Source organism: Hyla sarda, chromosome 3, assembly GCF_029499605.1.
Source record: "Hyla sarda isolate aHylSar1 chromosome 3, aHylSar1.hap1, whole genome shotgun sequence".
NCBI lineage: Eukaryota > Metazoa > Chordata > Amphibia > Anura > Hylidae > Hyla > Hyla sarda.
The window spans coordinates 218220852-218235074 of NC_079191.1; the positions used below are offsets into that span (position 1 = coordinate 218220852).

At 40.8% G+C, this 14223-nt stretch overlaps 1 protein-coding gene across 1 annotated transcript in view; it reads right to left on the reverse strand.

Annotated features, from left to right (window-relative positions):
* Positions 1-14223, reverse strand: part of MDN1 (midasin AAA ATPase 1) — a gene marked incomplete in the record, with an annotated part of 346772 nt that overhangs the window by 12614 nt on the left and 319935 nt on the right. Inside the window, 9 exon segments of the mRNA XM_056566109.1 lie at positions 2895-2978; positions 3305-3465; positions 3624-3797; positions 5678-5879; positions 7846-7947; positions 8086-8244; positions 8714-9015; positions 12114-12264; positions 12600-12743. Coding sequence (XP_056422084.1) covers positions 2895-2978; positions 3305-3465; positions 3624-3797; positions 5678-5879; positions 7846-7947; positions 8086-8244; positions 8714-9015; positions 12114-12264; positions 12600-12743 — 1479 coding nt within the window.

A 14223-nucleotide genomic window follows, 5' to 3' on the forward strand; every position in this document is an offset into this window, starting at 1 on the left:
TCAATTTCAGTAAGGTCATCTGTATTGAACTGGATTCCTGAGCTGGCCACGAACTCAGGAATCTGGGCCTCAATTTACTGGGACTGGGGTCCACACAGGGTCACTTGTTTCGGGTGCTGGCTCAGGCAGTGTCCTGCGACGCCTTTGTCGCAGTTACTCATCACTACTAGAGGAGGATGAGGAGGAGGAAGGCAAGAGGAATGGGGCGTATTCCTCTTATGCATCACTGGCCATCTCCGTATCAGAGGCAAGAATGTCATAAGCCTCTTCTACAGTGAACACCCTTTGCGATGAGCGGGTTGGTTGGGACATATTTGTGTTTCTAATTTGGGGTGGGGTGTATGTAATGCTTTCACACGTGTGGGGGATATGTCCGGTAGAGGTGCATGTAGTGATTTAACACATGTGGAGGGTCACAGGTAAAATATTTGTTTTATTCACGTTACCTAAACGTCCCTAAAGCCCTGCCTATTCCAGGAACCTAAGCTCAACACATATATATATATATATATATATATTTTTTTTTAACAAAAAAAAACGGACACCAACTCCTACTGCCTAATCTAGATGTCCACTACCCCAACACCCTGCCTTTTTTTTTTTTTTTTTAAATCAGAACATTTTTATTGAACAGTTTTTCATAATAAAAGACATACAAAACAATACAATACAATAGTCCCCGGAAAAAAAAAAAATCTGCGCCTGCGCAGATCGCCGGGGTCGGCAGAATAGTTCGTCCCCAGCTATCTGCCCATACACCAGGGACACAGATCCCACACTACATGGGCAGATTGCCAGGGACGAACGATTCCGCTGGCCCCGGCGATCTGCGCAGGCGCCGGGGAACCACACTCGCGTGGAGATGGAGGTTTTGTTTACATGCGTGGTCATGTGCCTCCCCGATCACGTGTGCGGACGTGAGGAGTTCCGGTGCGATTCAGCTTGCTGCTGTGCGCCGGCGCACTCCTCCGCTCAGCCTCGCTTCCGGTGGGAATCAGGGCCGCACCTGTGAACAGGTAAGTCAGAGCAGGCGCAGTAGAGTGATATGTCATCACTCAGCGCCGCTGATTAGATGACGTAATTAGTTGTATATGTATAAAAAGATGAGCCTTGTGAGTGAGTAGTGTGTCAACCAGAAGAGGCACGCAAGTGTGAAACGGTCGTCGTTGTTTGTTATGCGCACCTGCTTGTACCCTACATGTGTGAATAAAGCCTGAAGTTTTGGTGAGTGACCGCTCCATTCTCTTTCTTTGGACTGTGGATTTGAATGAACTGTTTCATATCGGAGCTGAGCACCACCATTGTCCGACATTCCACTCTACAGTAGTCACTAGAGATGAGCGAACTTACAGTAAATTCGATTAGTCACGAACTTCTCGGCTCGGCAGTTGATGACTTATCCTGCGTAAATTAGTTCAGCCTTCAGGTGCTCCGGTGGGCTGGAAAAGGTGGATTCATTCGTAGGAATGAGTCTCCTAGGACTGTATCCACCTTTTCCAGCCCACCGGAGCACCTGAAAGCTGAACTAATTTATGCAGGAAAAGTCATCAACTGCCGAGCCGAGAAGTTCGTGACGAATCGAATTTACTGTAAGTTCGCTCATCTCTAGTAGTCACATACCCACCTCCACTAGAAAAATAGGAGCCCCCACCTCTTCTAGACACTGGTAGTGCCAGCAGAACTCTGTATATATTGCGTATATATATATATATATATATATATATATATATATATATAATAATCCAATCGCAGCCAAAGCAACAAGGAGCTGCCTAATCTAAATATCGGTGGTGATTGGTGCTGTGTTTTACAGTGCCAAACACCACCGATGATCCCTGTTACCGGGCAGGGTAACAGGATGTTTCGCTGTCATTGGCTAGTCAGATTTGACTAGCTGATGGCAGCGATCGCGGTGGGGAGACTAAACCTTCCTGGGTCCCGACACAAGATGGCTGGCTATCAGTGATAGCCACCATTTTACCGGGCGTGGCGCTGTATTGTCAGCGGCGGCCAGTATGCACATGACGTACATGTATGAAAACCTTCTCGACCATGACGTACATGTATGTCATGGGTCGGGAAGGGGGTTAAATGCTAAGAAAGGTCAGAGACAAGAGTAAAATAAATACTTGCACTACAGCACTTCTGAGTGGACTTCATGCACGAAAAGGGAAAAAAGGGGCTGATGGAGGTAATAGAAGCAGATTACACAGTATTATAACTTGGCATCATGGGCTCAAAGGCTGAAGTAAAAATTCCTGGAATACCCATTTAACTTGAAATTAAGTGGTGACTTTACAAAGATGAAGGACTTAAAGGGGTACTCCGGTGAAAACCTTTTTTCTTTTAAATCAACTGGTGCCAGAAAGTTACACATATTTGTAAATTACTTCTATTAAAAAATCTTAATCCTTTCTGTACTTATTAGCTGTTGAATACTACAGAGGAAATTCTTTTCTTTTTGGAATGCTCTCTGATGACATCACGAGCACAGTGCACTCTGCTGACATTATTATAATAATAATAACTATTTATTTACTTATTGTTGTCCTTAATGGGATTTGAACCCAAGGCCCCAGCACTGCAAGGCAGCAGTGCTAACCACTGAGCCACCATGCTGCCCTTAGAATACATCTGCTATGCACGGTTGCTAAAATGGACAGAGATGTCAGCACAGAGCACTGTGCTCGTGATGTCATCAGTGTTCCAAAAAGAAAGGAATTTCCTCTGTAGTATTCAGCAGATTATAAGTACTGGAAGGATTAAGATTTTTTAATAGAAGTAATTAACAAATATGTTTTTGCCACCAGTTGATTTAAAAGAAAAAAGGTTTTCACCGGAGTACCCCTTTAAATCAAGATATACAGAGTAAAAGCTATGGTTAAAATGCTTACCTCTTCAACATCACCATGTGTATACCATGCTTCAAGTTGCTTTTCAAGTTCTTTTCTAAGATCGTCAAGATTTTGAGGAGACTGCTAGGAATACAGAATACATAAAGTATAACATACTGTTCATCTGCAAGCTTTTACAAATGACATACAAAGAGAAAAACATTTAAAACCAAAGCCAATATACTTACAAACAATTACAAAGGTTATAATCAAGACAAATGAACAGATTACAGTACCAGATAGAATTCCATGCAACAACCTTAAGATGGCTAAGTCATAATAGTCACACACATGACAATCTTGCAGCTGGACAAACCTGCCACAGACCTGAATAAATTTGTCTGAGTTGGTCAGGGTGTAATTTGTGAACACAAGATATATGGTAGTGAATGTGCGGTTTGTAGTTTTACCTGTACAGGTTCCACTCTTAAAAGATCCCAGACAGTATGTATGGTTGAATCTCTGTTTCTTTCAGGTTTCTCCAAGTCTGCATTTGTGGGTTCAGAATCTCTAATTTGTACCTCATCCTCAGTGGTTACACCTGGCACCTCTAGATCAGATTCCATGGGCCCTGTATTTGAAACAAGTTATACTTGTTATATTTAAGTTCTTTCAATGGTCGTCGCAAATATGATATAAAGGTCACACAACTATAGATGCCAAAGCACAGCAAATAGTAAACAGCTTTTTATTGGATGATGCACATCTTTAGATCTGGTGATGATTCACCTTGTGCCATAGACTCTCTTGACTTTGGTTCCTCTGGCCTTAGCTGTTCAACACTGATTGATTCCAGGCACTCCTCTTCCTGTGTCTCCATTTCCACATCCTCATGTGCAGCACTGTCATTTTGTTCCTCCTTTTGGGGTTGTATGGATTTCTCTTGCTCTTTACTAGCTGTATCTGCAAAGAAAAAGAAAAAAAAAAAAAAGAAAAGATGAGAGACTATGCATAAAAAACACAACTTTGAAGGCAAAAAAGGCTAACTGAAATTCACTTATATAAAACACCTAACATTTTTGTATATACTGAGTAATGTAACATGTCTGAATTTTATACATTAGCCCATACTGCCCACAAAGAGTAATCATTAAGTATGACCTCCGTCATAAAGAGAGCAACTATTTAAGCATGCCACTGAACATGGACATTAAATTGCCAGACATAAAAGAATGATTAATGGCTACTGGATACAATAATTTTAGGCTGAAATGAGTATGCACTCCATTAGAGTAAGGTTAAATCAGTAAATCTAAGAGAACAACAAGAAGCTGATACCAGATTCATGTTGATTTGTCTATCGTATTATGATATAAAGTAAAAAATGGGGAAAAAAAAAAAATCTGAAGTTACCTGCACTTAACTGAATAGACAGGTTACTAGTATTGATCCTGATTAAAACGCTGTTTACCTAATTAAAAAAAAGGTCCAGCCGTTCCACGGTAAGGCTACGAGCATTCAGTTATTAAACGTCAGTTTTCTGTGTAAAAACAGATGTATAATAACGGATGAAATAACGGGTTATAACAGCTGAATAAATATTCATCCGTAAAGACCAGTTATAACATCCCTCATGTATGGCCGTAACACCTCTGCCTACAGACTCCCACAGCCAGGACTACTACTACTCCCATCATGGAACAGACTTGTTTCCATGATGGGAGTAGTAATTCCCTGGTTGCAGGAGTCTGCAGACAGCTGCGGAGGCTACATTAGTGTTTGTACTACTACCCCCATCATGGAACAGTGTCTGTTCCATGATGGGGTTGTAGTACAGGGGCTGAGGGATTGATTGCACCCGATGCTGCTGATAGAAATACTTTTCATATATAGCGCTGCAGCGGCATATGTATATAGAAGCACTGTGGGGGGCAGATAACACTATATGTTTGCCCCCCAGCACATCTATATACATATACCCCTGCAGCGCTATGAATGAAAAGTATTTCTATTAGCAGCGCATAGTGCTGTTCCATGATGGGAGTAGTAGTAGTCCCGCAGCACTGCAGGAGTCTGCTGATGTCACCTCTTCTGAGCATGCTCAGAAGTAATAACTGATATACTAAACCGGGTGCAAACTGATGACATAAAGGCTCATCCGTCAGCCATAGACTTCAATATTAAAAATAACGGCCGTTAATTTACTCGTTTGTGATGTAAGAAAAATTAGTGCATGTGCCGTTATTTCTTCCGTCACAACTAACGGACGTTATTCATGACGGGCTATAACGGTTCCTAACAGATAATGAAAAAATACCATAGACTTTAATGGGATTGTTTAATGGCCGTTCAACATGGCTTTTCTAACGGACGTTTTTAACGGATGAATTTTTATACTGTGAAAGCAGCCTAAGCCTTAATTTTGCTAATATGCAAATTTGGTTATGTGGGCAATGGAGGCAGACTGCTGGTTTGCTAGCAAATTCTTCCTCTGCATCCCAAGCAGAGCAGTCACGTGGGCAATGACTCATGGCATGCAGATGAGAGTGAGAAGCCAGATGAATATTCAAGATGGGGAGGGGGATCTCGTGACACAGGGGACAGAGAAAGGATTGCTAACAAAGCAGCAGACTGCCTCCTTTGGGCATATAACCAAATTTGCTAAGGATCAGTGTGGAATGGCTGGACCAATTTTAATAAGGTAAAAAACATTTTTTTCATCAGGTTCACCTGTGTATAAGGGTGATCCTGCAGTCAGGTTCCCTTTAATACATAGCATCAGATCACATAAAATAAATTGGTCAATGATTGACATTACTCAATTGCTAATGGCTGGTATATACCATATGTTTGAGCATCGTAAGACTCAGCTCCTTCCTTGATGTGTTCATATGCATCAGCTTCTTGTGCTTGGTGTTTAGTTTGCTTGTCGCTTTCTTCCATTTCACTGCTGGATTCCATGGTCTTGAGCCTTTTTTGGACTTGTTCAGTGTAATCCCCCAAAGTGCGATCATCATTCGACTGCCCAGGTTTACGCTTGATACTCTAATAAACAATGTATATCAGGTACATACAGGCCAAGAACAAACATACTTAATACAATGTAACTTCTCCTCTGTAAGCAGCCACTTCACAGTATTAGGAGTTCTTTAGTAAACTTTGTACATTTGCAGTCCTTTTTAGGGACAATTCACACGTACAGTATTCTGCGCAGATTTGATGTGCTGGATTTCAAGCTGTGTTCAGTCATTCAGTTTACACTGAAATCTGCAGCAGAAAATCCTGCACATCAAATCTGTGCAGAATACTGTACGTGTGAATAGACCCTTAATGTGGCAGCACACCCTCACCATGTGCTCCTTTTGGGGTCATAATACTTTGGGATCAAGAATATGCAGCTTTGTTCATAACTGCCTCATAGACTAAGTTTTATTACAGGTAAAAAATGCAGTTTTATTTCACAGATTATTTCCTGCATTCATGGAGTACAATAAAATGCCATATCAGTCATTATTAGCTCAAATGAAATGACTTAAGTTACTACCCCCCCATAAATCTCCCATAAACCTTTATCCCATTAAGGATGGATTTTGTATTTACATTTTTTCCACCTCTGCTTTTAAACCCTTGAGGATGCAGAGTGTACAGGTATGTCCTGGGCGTCTGGGACTTAGCGCATTTACCGTTTTGCCGCGGCTATGAAGCAGGAGCTACGCTCGCATCATAGCCCGAGGGGACCAACTGCTATCAAGCAGCCAGGGGCTGGCCTGTAATGGCTGATATCAGCGATTGCACTGCTGTCCGCTACCAACCCCTCAGATAAATATTGATCCTGGCATCTGAGGTGCTTGCCAAGGCTGCGGGGATCAGATGAGCCATTATGGCAGCCAGAGAAAAAGTAAAAATAACTCAACAGATTGTATCGCTGCATGTGGAAATGTCTGATCCATTAAATTATTATGTTTATGATCCCGTACGTAAACGGAATGAAAAAAACAAAACATATGATCAAAAATCTATATTTTTGGACTTTATCAGAATAAAAAAGAAAAAGCAATCAAAACGAACCATGAAAAAAAGAATGGTACCAATAAAAGCTTCAGATCACAGCACGAAAAAATTAGCCCTCATACATCCCTGTATACGAAAAAATAAAGTTACAGGGATAAGAAGGACAATTTTAAATATACTGATTATGTTCAATAAAGTTTGACTTTGTATTAAAGAAGTACAATACTAGTAAAAATATATAAACTGGGTATCGTTTTAATGGCACTTAGCTACAGAAAAATAAACATTTTCTGTGTTCTCAAGACCAAAATGGGCTGAGTCCTTAAGGGGTTAAAAAGCCATACCTTTTATTTTTTCATCTATTATGGGGGTAATTTTAAAAAATATAGTATACAGTCTGGTGTTGTGAAATGCGGTCTGTGCTGAATAGTGGGCACACTATTCAGCGATCACAGACCACGCTTCACAGCACCAGATTCCCAGCTACAAGCCATTCTTCTATTCATCCCTCCTCCGCAGCAATCTAGCTCTGAGGAAGGCTCGAGTATAGGACCGAAACATCAGCTTGTAAATATAATATTGCTAATAAAAATACACCTATTTTGCATCTACCTTGCCTAGTTCACTGCCATTGCTATTAGCCCCAATTTTCTATGCAGTGTCAGGGATTTTAATTTATGCATGTTATTGTGCCAGTAGACACCAGGGATACGGCACAGAACAGTTTGAATGCTGCAGTCACTATTGATTGTGTCGTATAAACAGTTAAGTGACCTGCATCAGTCATCTACCTTGAGTGCCAAGTTTTCTTCTTCTATTTGGACAAAATGGTTTGGGAACCTACTTGTGCACTAAGAAATTGGAGAGTGCCATATTTCTCTCTTTGAATGGCAGTGGACTGATAACCTGTTGAATTAAAAAGCTGTACATGAACTAGGTGCTAAAATATACATATTTCAACATCAATAATTGTTAGTTACTTAACCCTAAAACCATTTACCTGTGTAGGACGAGCAGTGAGTTTTTCTAGGGCCATACGTGCCATCAGTTTTGAATCATGCCCTTCAGACTGACTTGCATCAGCAGATCCTGCACCATGATCCTAGATAAAGTATTTAGGAGATGAATTTTGGTACACGAGAATCTTCTCAGTAAATTATCACATTCACCACAGGTAGAACTTATAATTTTGAACAAATAAATTTCAGCAGAATTTGAGTGAACATATCTGGCAAGTCACCTCTTTGGCATCTTCCTTTTCTGAAGCTGCTCCAGCCAGTTCAGCGGCACTGTCACTCTGTAAGTTGTCCTCTGCAGTTTGCCCACATGCCTCATGTTCCATTCTCTGAGCAGAGTCAGGGACTTCTTCATCTTCACCAATTTTTTCGTCTTCATCATTCTGACAGACAACATATGGAGGTCAGGATAATATATTCATTTTATATTACCATACAGGTGTCCTTTAAGATGAGAAATTTTGAACACACCGGATACTGTGCTCTGCAGATTATGCATAATGTGTACTGACTGTTTACATGATCACATCCCAATTTTTAATAATGCTGCAATATATTTAAAAAAATCTTTATAGGGTCTACGGATCTGAGATTTGGCTCTCAAAACCCCTATATGGGGATGTTGCCAAAGAAATTGCATTGCTAATACATCAGTCTCATAAGAACTTTCATTAATCAATATCCTCACAGAATGAAAGTGACTATAAAATATCAATCTATACTTTTCAGTGAGCATGTGATAAATTCTGTCTTAAACACCTACAACATCAGCAGAAACATAGGACATGTTTTGTTTGATATACTTTAATGTATGACACTACTAACGCATCCCAAAGAGATCTGACGTTTTACCTGTGGCAGGAGCCCACTGTCTGCTGGCAATACATTTTCCTCCTCTTTTTCTGGTTCCTGTTTTTCCTGCTCCTCCTCTTTTACAGGCTCTGTTGTATTCTCCCCAGCCTCCTCGTGTGCAGACTCTTCTTCTTCTTTTGGCCCTGTTTCTTCCTTTTGCTGGTCATTGTCATTTTCTGCTTTGTCTGGTTCATTCATTTCCTGAGCCTCTGCATCTTGTTTTTCCTCATCATTCTCTTCCTGCCCTTTGCTTTCCTCCTTTACATCTTCTGGCTTCTCTTCTATGTCAAAAGGAATTTGTTCTGGAACAAACAGATCTATCAATAAATTTGCAAGCCGATACTTGTAAGAAGTAACAAGTATTTACAATTAGTTTTTCCTAAAGTGGACATTGACCACTAGATCCCAAGGGAATCCTACTTCCATTATGCTGCTAGAAGCTTTCTACATGTCATTCCAGAAAGGACAGAATCGTGCATGCAATGCACATCTACTTTCCAGTGCACAAACAATATCCAGATGCCTGTAACTAATATGCATACTAACAGTACTGATCATACTATCCATAAAGGCAGGGTAGAGTAGCTTGGCAAGCACACTTGCCTTTAAAATGCTGACACCTAATATCTAGTAACCATGTGAGTGAAAAGAAAATACGATTGTTGTAGTACTCACTTGTAAAATCTTTTTCTCACCAAGTAGTTCACTGTTGGGGAAGGTGACAAAGAGTATAGGCTGCTGCCACAAAAAAAAAAAAAACACACACCACAACAGTGCAGCACAGAAGCAGCACTGAAGGGAAATGGGAAACCTAGAACAAGACACTTGTCAGGCCAAAATTGAGAACAAAAAAGCCCATAATGGGTAGTTCACACACACAGGATTCTGCGGTAACTGCAGACTAGAAGTTGTGCTCAGTCATTTAGTTAACATTGAAATCTGCAGCAGAAAATCCTGTGCATCAAATCTGCATACGTGTGAACGTACCCAAAGAGAGAAGAATGGTGCGCAATCTAGCTCAGTAGAGAATACCCACCCTGGGAAAGTCAGACATTGATGAGAAAAAAACAGAATCTGGATACCATGGGGTGGCGGCATTCCGGGACTTTTGGTACTTCATTACTGTAGTTTGGTTGGTATTTTTGCTACACATATTTGATATGGATTATGGTATTTATGACTGATGCACTTGCACTTTGTATAGCTCCATATTGAGCTTGCCAATAGCCATTGGTATTTGTACAATCTACCTATATGTAACTTCCTTCTGTCAGTATATAGTATCAAGTATTATCCTGCACTTGTCAGCTTACTACATTTAATATTTTGTCCTGGTGATGCAGCCCATTTGCTGATGTCCATTTCCTTCTTTTTACATGTATTTTTAATGTATGTTGATTTTTTTCTTCAATAAAGATTATATATACTTTTCATGAATTGTTTGAGTAGCTCCATTTCTTTAGTGTGTATCCAGTTATAGGAGTCTATTTTTGGCCATATTATCACAGTCTTTATTTGGCTATTATCACAATTTCCACATGGGTGAAGGATATGTATACAGTTTTCCCTCCACTTAAAGGGTCTGTATACATGCGGCTGTGGTTTCAAATATAGAAGAGGAGGTGAAAATGGAGAAACAAACTGGACAATTACATCCTTTGGAAGGGAGGTAATAAGGCTAATAAGATTTAAAAAAATAAAATAAAATAAGTACAGTACAACATATGGCAGGAAAGGGGATAATGTGATTGATGGATCATCAGGTACAAAGTATAATTAATATTTCCTTGGAAGGGGCAATGTGGCTATTGGAGTAGCACATTGTGTTGTACCCCTAATAGAGGAGGGAACCTCTGTATAACAAAATTATTTCACCTAGGAAAAGGTGAAATAATATGTTATACAGAGTGGCCCTTATCCATTATACAATTACTTCACTGATAGAAAGAGGGGTAATTTAGCGTAGCATATGAGATACTCTGTTTAATGGAGGAGAGTACCACTGTACAATACAATAACTTCACTCAGGGGTAATGTGGCTTGTGGAGTAGTACATTAGGTACTATGAATGATGAAGCAGGGAACTGTATAACACAATTACTGTCTATGGGAGAGAGTAAGGTGGCTATTGAAGTAGCTAGCATAAAAGGAACAACATGTAGTAGAAGTGTTACCCATTTGGTTTCCATACATGCTAGTGGGGCAAACCGCCCTCCAACTCTGGAAGCAGTATTCATGGGATGGGTGACCGATGGTAGAGGAAAGCAGAAAAAGCACTGACCAGTTTCCTAGCATACGCATATGAATAGTTTGGGGACAATGCTAACAACCACCTAGATCATGCAGTATTACCTAACAAAAATATTATCTGTAAGGAAGTAAAGAGGGTAATCTACACCAGACTGACAACAAAAGGCGCTAACAGTCTATACAACACTGCTGGTAAACAACAAGAGGATGCAACAGAATCCTCAGGACAAATTAGAACAGCTGCCTAAAATATGGAATGATGCACGAATGTTCAGGTCATCCTTGCGCAGAGTCTATGGTAATTTTCACTTTCATTTTAGTACATGAAAGCAAGCAATGAAAGGGGTAAGTGAAGTGATTGTCAAATAACCATGGCTCCACACAGTGAAGGAGGACAAAATACTCGTGGGCGCCAGGAACAGCTGCAAATGCTATAGGAGACCATGGAGTTGCGGACAGTCGTGCAGACACGAGGGGCGCGCAAGTACAGCTCCGATGGCGGTAGAGACAACAGATCTCTAAATGTGGTACTGAACACTGTGGGGAAAACTAAAAACATCTCCAAAGGTCATAGGAGACCATGGAGCTGTGAATGCTCCCCAGGCTACTAGGAGGTGCTGAAATACAGCTCCAATGGGCATACAAGACCATAGAACTATAAATTCATCCTCAAAACTAAACAATGCAGCAGACCTGCAGATCAGGGAGTTCTGTCTCTTATGGACAATAAGGTAAAACTGATCAGCTCAGTGTTTGCCAGAGGGGTATAGCCTGTGCAGGAGGAGCTAACACCTTTTCTTTGATTAGTGTTGCCTCCTAGTGGCAGTTGCCTATACCCATGACCTCACATGGCCTCAATAATACAAGCAAGAAATGAGCTGTAAGCAATCAATAAATATGAAAAAGAATAACCAGAAGTTGGTACTACTAGCTTCTGTACAATAAAGGTTCAACAACAAGAAAATATGCTGTATCATGCCAACAACCCAGCATAGTGGAATGGCTAGGAGAACTATTGATGGCCACCTGAGCATTCATAACTATACAGCAGCAGCCACAAAATGAGCAGAATGTGTTACGGATTAAACAAACACTTTGTGGGTAAGTTTGTGAAAGTCTGACATTCACATGCCACATATTCAAACCTTACCTTCTCCGCTTTCCTCATCTTTTTCATCTCCACTCGCTTTACCCTCATCAGCTTCTAGATTTAGATCATCAGGAAGTTCAAGGGCTTCTGGTTCTTCATTAGTGTCTTGTTTACCATGATAAGGGTCAGTCTCGTTCTCATCATATTCACGCTGAAATGTGACCAGAAAAAAACCATTAAAAAAAGGTACATTTGAAAAAAAAAAAAAAAGGAGAAAGATTCTCTCACCATACAGGGTTGTTATAATATGTAATATGCCTTTAGTGAAGCATTTAGTACAGTTCCTAAATATTTCCTGACTCTTAAGAATGTATACAACATATCCCACATCTGAATGTAAATTCAATGTAAATAGGTGAAGTCATCACACTATGGCAGTATGTAATGAGTTCATATAATAGGTTCAAGCAGCTTAAAAGCATCTAAAGTAAACTCTGACAGAGGTTTAAGTAAAAAGGATTCCAGGAGTTAACAGTTTCAGCTTACCTCATCGATTTGCTCATGAATTTTGTCTTTGAGATTTTCTTCCCCTTGTTCCCCTTCAGTCTGATCTTTTGGGTCCTGCTTCTTATCTTTACCCTGGTCTCCATCATTCTGGTTGTCATCCTTGGCAACCAGCTCTGAGTCACCCTTAAAATATTACATAACAGTATAACACACCATCATCATAAAGTGTGACGACATACTATATTAAAGACAGCTTTTGAAATCGAATGGAACTTAACCCCTTAACGACCATGGACGTGTATACTCGTCCATGTGCCGTTAAGGTGGTATGGCGCGGGCTCCCGAATCAAGCCCGCGGCATACCGGCCGGCCCCCAGCTGATTCTTGTAGCTGGGAGCCGACGTTACGGCGATCGCCGCTAACAGCGGCATCTAAAGGTGCCTTTATTCCATCCCTGGTGGTCCAGTGGTGTGGATTGCCCCCCCCCCCCACACACACAGCTCGATTTGGGGGGGGGGGGTTGGGAGGGGTGATCCACTGCTGAGGTTTACCTCATGTCCTGAGTTGGTTCCGGAACTCAGAATGATAAGGGCAAGGCTTTATCAATCGAGTGCACACAGAGCATACAGATCAATGTGGTTTTATATAACCACAATAATCTGTATGAGGAATCAAATGATTCCTCCTAAAAGTCTAAAAAAAAAAAAAAAAAATGTCCCCCCCAAAAAAAAGGAAAAAAAAAAAAAAAGTTTAAACACACCCCTTCCTTATTAAAAGTTTAAATCACCCCCCCTTCCCAAATACCATATAAAAAATATATAAACATAATAAAAGTAAACATATGGGGTATCGCCGCGTGCGTAAATGTCCGAACTATAAAAATATATTGTTAATTAAATCGCATGGTCAACAGTGTGCGCGCAAAAAAATTCCAAAGTCCAAAATAGCGTATTTTTGGTCACTTTTTATACCATAAAAAAAGGAATAAAAAGCGATAAAATTCCGATCAAAACAAAAATGGTACCGATTAAAACTTCAGATCACGGCTCAAAAAATGAGCCCTCATACTAACTTGTATGCGAAAAAATTAAAAAGTTATAGGGGTCGGAAGAGGACAATTTTAAATGTACAAATTAGTGTTTGGGCTACTACCCCCATCATGGAACAGAGTCTGTTCCATGATGAGGGTTGTAGTACAGGGGCTGAGGGATTGATCGCACCGGATTTCACTTCTGAGACCCGATGTGATCCGAAGTTATTAGGCAGGGGAGCAGGCGGCATTGTCCTTAACCCTGCAATGTATCGTGTGTTTTAACAATAATTTTTATATCCCCCCAAGGGGAGCCCTGAATGGCCGGTACGGAGGAGCCAATCAGGGCTCTCTGCGGGTTTTTTAAAATGAACATTGTGAGTGGAAGCGGGGGCCATATGTATATTAAAAGCACTGTGGGGGGCAAGATATAAAGTGCTGCAGGCGGGGGCAGACATATAGCCTATATATCTAGCCCCCCCCCCCCACCCAGTACATTTATAATATGCCCCCCACCGCACATTAATAAACATATGACCCCCGCCAATGCATTAACAAACATATGACCCCCCCGCCAGCGCATATATATATAGCCCCGCAGCGCATTTGTCATATGTCACTGCAGCGCTACGA